This window comes from Enhydra lutris, unplaced genomic scaffold, assembly GCF_002288905.1.
Source record: "Enhydra lutris kenyoni isolate GAN:26980312 unplaced genomic scaffold, ASM228890v2 scaffoldscaffold2, whole genome shotgun sequence".
NCBI lineage: Eukaryota > Metazoa > Chordata > Mammalia > Carnivora > Mustelidae > Enhydra > Enhydra lutris.
Genome location: NW_019154086.1, coordinates 49,035,428 through 49,044,261, shown reverse-complemented (window position 1 = coordinate 49,044,261; position 8,834 = coordinate 49,035,428). Strand labels below are relative to the sequence as shown.

General features: G+C 46.5%; 1 protein-coding gene across 1 annotated transcript in view; it reads left to right on the top strand.

Annotated features, from left to right (window-relative positions):
• The first annotated feature begins 6,093 nt into the window (after positions 1-6,093).
• The window catches only part of LOC111148930 (Rho GTPase activating protein 31), a 112,711-nt gene continuing 109,970 nt past the window's right edge, over positions 6,094-8,834 (top strand). The window contains exon 1 of the mRNA XM_022505743.1: positions 6,094-6,638. Coding sequence (XP_022361451.1) covers positions 6,539-6,638 — 100 coding nt within the window. The 5' untranslated portion in view covers positions 6,094-6,538. The remainder of the gene's footprint in view (positions 6,639-8,834) is intronic.

The window sequence follows — 8,834 nt, the reverse complement described above, 5'->3', positions numbered from 1 at the left end:
CTCATCTGCTGTAGTTTTCTTTCCTTCCTTTCTTTCTTTCTTTCTTTCTTTCTTTCTTTCTTTCTTTCTTTCTTTTGAGAGAGAGAGCGCACGAGAGCATTCAAGTATGCAAGCAGGGTGGGGGAAAGGGCAGAGGGGGTGGGAGAGAAAGAATCTTAAGCAGCCTCCACCCCCAGCGCAGAGCCGACTAAGGCAATCCGTGACCCTGGATCATGACCTGAGCTGAAATCCAGAGTCAGATGCTTAACCAACAGAGCCACCCAGGCGTCTTGACATAGTTTCTATCTGTAACTCACCACAGAGTGAACTAACCTTAGTTTGGTTACAGTAGGGCCCTTAACATATAAAGAAGTTTTATCTTCCTATAAAAAATAATTTTTACCCTCACCAGCCCGTATTTCTTTAAGGATTTTTTAGAGAGAGAGAGAACACATGCACAAGCAAGGGGAGGGACAGAGGGAGTGAGTATTCCAAACAGACTCCTCACTGAGTGCAGAGCCCGATGCTGGGCTTGATCTCACAACCCTGCCATCACAACTTGGAAACCAAGAGTCAGATGTTCAACCTACTGAACCACCAGCCTCTGATTCTACAAACTTGGGGTCATCTTAGACTCTACTCTCTCTTATATTTACTCTTTTAAATAAAAGTTGAGGTTCTTAAGTAGTAAGGAAGGGTACTGATCAATGCAATTGTTTTTATTTAAATTCAATTAGCCAGGGGCACCTGGGTGGCTCAGTGGGTTAGGCCTCTGCCTTCGGCTCAGGTCATGATCTCAGGGTCCTGGGATCGAGCCCCACATTGGGCTCTCTACTCAGCAGGGAGCCTGCTTCCCGCTCTCTCTCTCTGCTGCTGCTCTGCCTACTTGTGATCTCTGTTTCTCAAATAAATAAATCAAATCTTTAAAAAAAATTCAATTAGCCAACTTAGAGTACATCATTAGTTTCAGACGTAGTGTTCAATGATTCATCAATTGCATTTAACACCCAGTGCTCATCCCATCAGGTGCCTTTCTTAATGCCCATCACCCAGTTACCCCATTCCTCCACCCACCGATCAATGCAATTTTATTATAATAAGTAAGACTTTATTATTTTTTTTATAACTGAGTCTTTTTCTTTTTTACTATTCCCTCACTTTTGACCTTTCTATCCTGAAATGCCTAGTTGATGGGAAGCCACTGAACCGCATTCTCAGCTGCAGAACTATGGCCGTAAAGCAGGGTTTCCCCATGCTTTTTTCTCTGCCTGAGTAATGCAGTTGTTAAATTCTAGGAACTGAAAGGGAACTAAAATATAGACAATGCTTCAGAGAGAGAGAGAGAATATCATAAGTCATAACTAAGTCTGCTCTTCAACTTTTGAGCTAGGAGTAGGACCATCTAAGGACCCCCTCCTCTGCTCTGCTCACCGCAATGGCTTGCTCTTGGGAGTCCACTTAGAAGCAGAGAGATGGTGGAGCAATGGGAGCTCAGCTGGCGTGATTCAGGACGTACCGCTAGCCGGCTGCCCCTGCTTCTAGGACTGAGAGACTGATTCCGGCTCCTGTTCCTTCCCTGCCATCGTGTGGGCCTCTCTTCCACTCTGCTCTGTCTGATTTGAGACTGGTATTGTGGACCTCCTCCAACCCTACTAGGGGTGCTTATTCTTCCTCATTTGACCACTTACAGGCCACAATTGGCAGCATAACCTAGATCTGGGAACTCATGGCACAGAGAAATGCAGTAATAGAACTTGGGATATATAACTTTCTAGAAGTCCTTTTGCTCTGTCCATCCTCATCCTCTATTAGCTTGAGACCCTCAGGGCACTGGCATCCAGGCCCAGGGTGGGCACAAGGCCTGTCTCATAGAAGAGCCTCACTCCATCTATTAGTCTGCTAGGGCTGCCATAACTGACTACCACAGCCCGGGAGGCTGAAACAACAGACGTTTATTTTCTCACAGTTTTGGGGGTTAGAAGTCCAGGATGGAATTGTCACAGGTTTGGTTTCTTCTGAGGCTTCTCTCCTTGACTTATAGATGGCCACCCTCTCATGATGTCCTTACATGGTCTTTTCTCTGAGTTTCACGTCCCCGATGTCTCTCTGCAACTTCATCTCCCCGTCTCCCAAGGACACTGGTCAGAGTGGATTAGAACCTACTCTAAAAGCCTCGTTTTAACTTAATCATCTTTTTAAAGGCAGTATCTCCAAATAAAAGTCAGATTCTGAAGCACTGGAGGTTAGGGCTTTAATATATGAATCTGGCAGGGGATGCACAATTCAGCTCCTAACACCCAGCCACCAGAGAAGAGACCAGCATTTTTAAGCTGAGAACAGGGAAAAAAAAGGAGAAGAGAAAATTAGGAAATTTATGTTGATACCATAATATTAACTCTTGTTGTCGGCTCAGGTCTTCATCTCAGGGTCCTGGGATTGAGCCCCGGTCTTCATCGGACTTAGCAGGAAGTCTGCTTGAGGATTTCTCTCCTTCTCCCTGTGCCCCTTCCCCCAACTTCTGCACGCCTGTTCTCTCTCTCTCTGAAATAAATAAATCATGAAAAAAATAAATAAAATTGCTGATTGCTGATTCTAATTTATGGCCAAGTAAAACAAAAGGCTACCTCACACGTGACACTAAAATCTCCCAATACCCACTCTCTGTCTTCTGTATCTAATTTATTTACAGCAGAGAAAATTACTACCAACATTGGTGAGTGAAGGATGCAGATGGCACACTTTGAACTAAGGCACCAGTCTTAGTTGCAAATAAGATAAATCATGGGTAACAACAAAAAACTCTATGGTGGGAACTCCATGTGAGTAAAGGGCTTTTTGTCTCACGATAATCTACTGAAGGGATCATTTATATTACCACCAAACAGCTTAAGTCGTTCTCCTATTAACATTCCTACACAATCTCCATATAATCCTACTTTCTAGGAAATCCCCAGCCCAACAGATAAGCCCTTTGAAACCCAAATCTGATTTTCTTCAGCAGACCCAGAAAAAGCTACACATCTTCGGGTAAGCAAGGAGAAAGAAAAATGAGAAGAGGAAGAGATAAGCAGAGGAAGGAAAGAGAAAGAAAAATAGAGTGTCCAGAATAAGGGCTAGCTTCAAGTTTGCATTTATCATAAGGCATACTCAGCAATGAAAGGGGACAGGGACAAATGGGGAGGGGGACAGTTTTCTAGCTTCCTGAGTCTTGCTGTTACCATGTGGCTTCATTATCTGGCTTGCTAAATTGTGAGTTCTTTTGACCATAAGCGTAGATTATTGGGAATTATCAAATAAAGACAAAGAACCCCCATGAACGTATATCAAATGTTTGTTTAATCAGCCCAGGCATAATGGACGCCTTGCCCGGTGCTCAGTACTACCTCAACCCTCAACACTAAACAACTTGAACCCAACTTAACATGACTTGTCACGAATCAGGGACGAAAAGGTCTCAGGCTATTACAGGATGAAACATCTAGGATTGTGGTGTCCCCCTGGGGAATCCTCAGGAAAGCACAGAAGAATTTTAGGACTGTGTCAAGGTCACCAGCTTTCCTGGTTCACCTAGGCAACTCTGTTTTGCGACAACCTACACTTCTGGGTTTGTTGGTGATTAAGGGGATCTGATACATAGCTAACGTTACACTATGAAGTGTATGAGAATTACTTGTAAACTACCAGTGGACTTTATCGTTAGAAAGATGACATTTAACAAAAATTACATGTAATTAAAAATTCATTGATAATTGAATAAGGGATGTTGGTTAGTTAATATTATGGTATCAATATAAATTTCCTAATTTTGATAATTATGCTCTGATTATAGCAGATATTAATATTTGGGAAAGCGGAGTGAAGGGTAAATGGGAGTTCTTTGACTATTATTTGCAGATTTTATAAGCTGAAATTGCTCCAAAGTGAAAAGTTAAAAGACTGTTTTCAAGGATTGAAAAAGGTAATTTAAACCTGACAATTTATCCATATTTTGTCTTCTGGGAGCCTGGACCCAGGAAAAAAGCACCCCCTTCAGCCTCTCTCCTTTGCTGTCAAAATGATGAAGTCCACTGTAGGATAGATGAAATGAATGATTATGAAAGCGCTCACTAAAGTAAACTCCTAAACAAATGTTAATAGTAATAATTATTGTCTCATATGGAAATGCTTCTCTATAAAGGGAGGAACAAGCCATCACACTGAATACCCTACCGGAGATTCTCTAATGCTTAGAAATTGCTGTCCTGGCACTAGAAAGCAGGGAGTCATTGACTGGTTTTGAACAAAGCAGACATATGACAACAATACTTCAGGAAGGTTTGTCAAGGCTTTAGTACATACGATGGAAGAAGTGGGCAGAGCCTGGACTCAGCAAATCCCACTATGAGTTTTTCTAATAACTGAGGAGTGAACAATCCTTACTGTAGGGGTGTGGAAAAAAAGAAACCCAGAGGAGAGGCATTTTGAAGGACTCATCAGTCCAGGCAGGACTAGCCTGGAGGTGGGGTTGGGAGGAAAGAAATGAGTCAGTGGTTACTTGAAGATGTCTAGCCAAGATGACGGTGGCTATGCTAGTGTCACTGAGAGACAGATGGAAAATGCAAGGAAGGAGACCCCATAAACAGAGCTTGGGTTTGGAACTCCAGTGGCTCCAGAAGTCAGGCAGGTGCAAAGGGGGGAGGAAGACAGATGGGTGCAAACCTGAAAGGGAGCTGTCACAGCGGGGCATCAGCAATCCTTGCCATGTGGGATTGCACTTTCCCTGTTACCGTATCTCCCATTTTTGCAAGAGGAGCTAGAAACTCAGATCTCTTAAGTGAAATCTCTTAACCCTTTAAAGTTGGCATGCAATTTAAAAAAATTTTAAAGCGTTGTGTATGCCAGACCAAACACATCTGTGAGCCAGATACGGAAGGCAGGCTGTCACTTGTGACCTCTGGCAAAGACAAAAGGTTAAGGGTCAAAGTTCACTGTCAATGTGATACATAAGGAATTAAGGGACTGTAAAGGGATTCAGTAACTACTATAAAGTTTCCGTCAGCAATCTGAACTGTATGAATGTCTATATATGGATTTGACTTTATACAGGAAGTTTAATCTTCAAATGGTTAAATCACAAGAATTTGAGTGCTTACTGTGTGCTGAGTACACAGAAGTCAAGGAATTTCAGATCTAACTGGAGAAGAAAAAAATCACGTCCTCCTGAAAACTCGAGACAAATTATCAAATGGCCTGGGAGACTCCTTTCTCCCTATTATGCTCGAATATCAGTCACCTTAAATCCTGGATACCCCGCAAATCATTTCCACTTGGCAAACTTGCAATAATGCGTGTGTGCGGTGGTGTGTGTGTGTGTGTGTGTGTGTGTAAATTGTAACCAGAGATCTGATTTCTTGGGCAGCGGTTACAAGGCAGCAGCCTCCAGTCTTCCCTCAGCGTAGGAGGGGAGCTAACGGGGTTGGGGTACCTGGGCGCTGGAGAGGAGGATGGGAGTGGCTGGCGGAAGACCGCTCGCCATCGGGTTTCTCCGCTGGACTCCCTGTCTTTGTCTCTGTCACTACTTCGAGTGTTTGTGTAGGAGAACACAGGCACCAAAATAGAAAATGTCAAAGAGATGGTGACAACGAGGATCAAAACAAGGCAGGACTTTTTTTACAGTTCCACCTAGCACCCTGCGTCCCGAAGGCCAGCGCGCCTCCTCCCGCCGTCCTGCAAGAGCCGCGGTGGGGCAGGAAGCGGGCGGCTGGGGCTGCGGGTCCTCCTGGGAGCGCGGCGGTTTCCTCCCGAGCTGCCCAGTTATCTCCAGAGCCGCCGACCAGCTCTCGGCGGAGCGCGTCCTCCCCCCCCCACCCACCCCGCACTCCTCAACCCACCCACCTACTTCCTCCGGCCCATACACACGCAGCGCGGAGCTGCCAAAAATTTCCACCCTCCGCCCCCCTCCCTAGCTAACTTCCTTCCAGCATTTCCTGAGCTGGATGATCCTAGGATTTGTAAGACAGGAAAAAAAGGAAGGCGTGAGGGCGGGCGAGAGAGACAGGATGCTTGTTTTTCGCGTTCCCGAAGCCGTCTGAAGGCAAGACAGCGGGCGCAGGGCAGAGGAGCCACGCAGCCCCCGGGCTGTCTGCTCGCCCTCCGGCTGCTGCCCGCTCGCCGCGCGCTCGTCCTCTCCTGGGCATCTGCAGAGGCGGAGAGGAGAGCTCGCCCTCCCTCCGAGGCGGAGGAAAACACCCGAAGACACCGCAGGAGTCCGTGAAAGTCCTCGGGACTCCGAGTGAGGAAGTGACACTCCGGCCGGCCGGCCCGCAGCCGCCAGCTCCGCCCGGCCTCCCGCCCCGCGGCCCTGGAGGAGCGCGCCGTGGACTCCAGGCTCCGCGGCCGCGCCGGGCTCAGCGCCCCGCGGGCTCCATGCGCGCTGCCCCGGGCCGCTCTTCGTCCGCGCGCTCATGCGGCCCCTCAGTGCCGCGCCGCAGCCCGTGATCTGACCCCGGAGACCGGCCTAGGCGCGGTGCCACGCACAGGGGAGGGGGAGACGGAGGGGCAACCTCTTTGGGACTAACTCATGAAGAACAAGGGTGCCAAGCAGAAGCTGAAACGAAAGGGAGCCGCCAGTGCCTTCGGCTGTGACCTGACCGAGTATCTGGAAAGCTCCGGACAGGATGGTAAAGTGCCTTCGCCCCCCACCCCCACCTTTTCTTTTTGTTTGAGGGCGAGATGGACTCTGCTGGGGTGTGTTAGATTCGGTTCACAAGTTAATGTAGTCCAGGCCTGTGGGCGCAGTGTATTTTTTTTTTTTCTTTTGAAAGAACACGTATGATTCCTAAGGTGCACGGCGCTGCCGCCCCGACGTGCAGAAGTTGTGGCGGTCCTTCCGCTGGTCACACACCAGCCGTTAATGGGCGGTGCTGCTTCAAGTTTAACCCGCTATCTCTGCGGGCTGGGGGGTGGGAGCTCCAGGGGTCCTGATCGCGAAGTGTGGATGTCGGAGGGGAGGGATGCGGGCTGGACTTCTGGGATGGTGATCACTGGGCTTCTCCGGGTACATAATTACGACCGCCTTGGGTGTCCTTTCCGGGCTCTCCAATTTCATCTGCTCGCATCTTTTTTTATTAATGTGCTGGAAGGCAGGGGGTGCGGTGGATCCTGGCTGGGGGAGTGGTTGCACAAACATTTTCTGAATTTCTGAACGGATGCCAGATATATAGTACCTCCCTCCATCCCCTTCCCAACCCCCCAGACCCTTTACCTCCTCTTGGCTTTCAGATTAGCATTTGGTGTGTCAGACAAGAAGAGTGTTGTAAAAAGGTCAGAGGGCCCGGATTTTAAAATAGTTTAGGACATATAAAAGAAAAGGAGAGCCAGCTTCTCCGTTTTCAAGGTCAGACTGCATTAAAAAAAAAAAAAAAGGTGGGGGGAATCCTGAAGAGTAGAGACAATTTAAACATTTGTTGGGGCAGAGGGAAAGAAAACAATCTAGAGTACAATAACAGCATTTGGAGTTAGAAGTTTTTAATCATAGGAAAGTTGGGGAAATTGAGCAGAAAATGACTCCTTTTGTAAGGTTGACTGGTCTTGTGCATACCGTGACAAAAAGGCCTTGTCTTCAGAAACTTAAGTGAGAGAGAAAACAGTTCACCATATAGGCCTTGTATTTACACATAGAGAGCTATAACAAAGGAGGAAACTAGAGGGCTGTTTAACTGTGCAGAATAATTCTGCCTCCAGGAAAATCATCTCAAAAGCGATTTGATTAGCTCTTATCAAGTGTGCATCTCAAAAACAGGGCAATGATTTTGTTTCAGTTCCGTTTTCTTTTGTTTTGTTTTTTAAAGATTCAGTACCACCTAGTAATTTGCAGTGGTGTGATATTCCTGTGGCATTCTAGACTCCAGTATGTGCTGTTCCATTAGGACAAATGGCTTAGTATCTCAGAGCTTGGGGGACCACAGGTTTCAGAACTGCCTCTTTTGAAACCAAGAATAAGTCAACTCATTTCATCCTCTCCAATAATCCGGGAGAGGGCAATTTGAAATAAAATTGGACTAAACTTTTTTGAATGTGATAGAACTCCAAGGGTGCATCTTAACCACTACTCTCAGAAGTTCAGAAGGAAATGTTTCCCTCCACCTGTTTTCTTGAGGAACTTCAAGTTTAAGTCCACATTCACTACAAATGCTCCTGTGATGCCCCTGCCCACCATGTGGGTGTTATTTTGGGCCCCCCTTCAAGCATGAGAGTTGCATGGGGGTGCTTGCTGGTCCCGCCCCATTCTTACAATGTCATAAATCATAAGATGAGTCAGGAATCCCAGCATTCTGTGAAGACACCTCAAAGGCAGACTTTGCCATCTCTTGTTTCACCTGCTTTATATTTTGGGCTTCCATACAGGTTTCATTTGGGGAAGGGAAAAAAAAAGGAAGGGGGCGACTGCTTAAAGAAAAATAATTGAAAACCAGTACCCAGTGTTCCCAGCCTTGGTGAAGTGGGGGGCGGGAGAGGCAAGGAAGCCCAGACAGGTAAATTGACCTGCCTAAGATCATACAGTAAGTCACGGAGGTTGCCGAGGGACCTGACCTACCAGGCTCCTCTTTCTTCCCTAGCTTTCTCATCTAGGCCAACGTTCTCCTCTAATGATTTCTTTTTTTCCTAAATTGAAAACAGACAGCCCTGTCACAGGATCAGCAAACTTTCAAGTCTGACGTACCTGAATACAGTTTAGCTTTGAAACAAAAGGAAACTGACCCACTTAATGATCTAGACACCATTCTTGTGCCACATGAGAATTAGGTGTGCATAATAAACAGCTTATATAAATAAGAGTGATTAGGATTTTTTTTTGCCACATTTAAAACTCATTA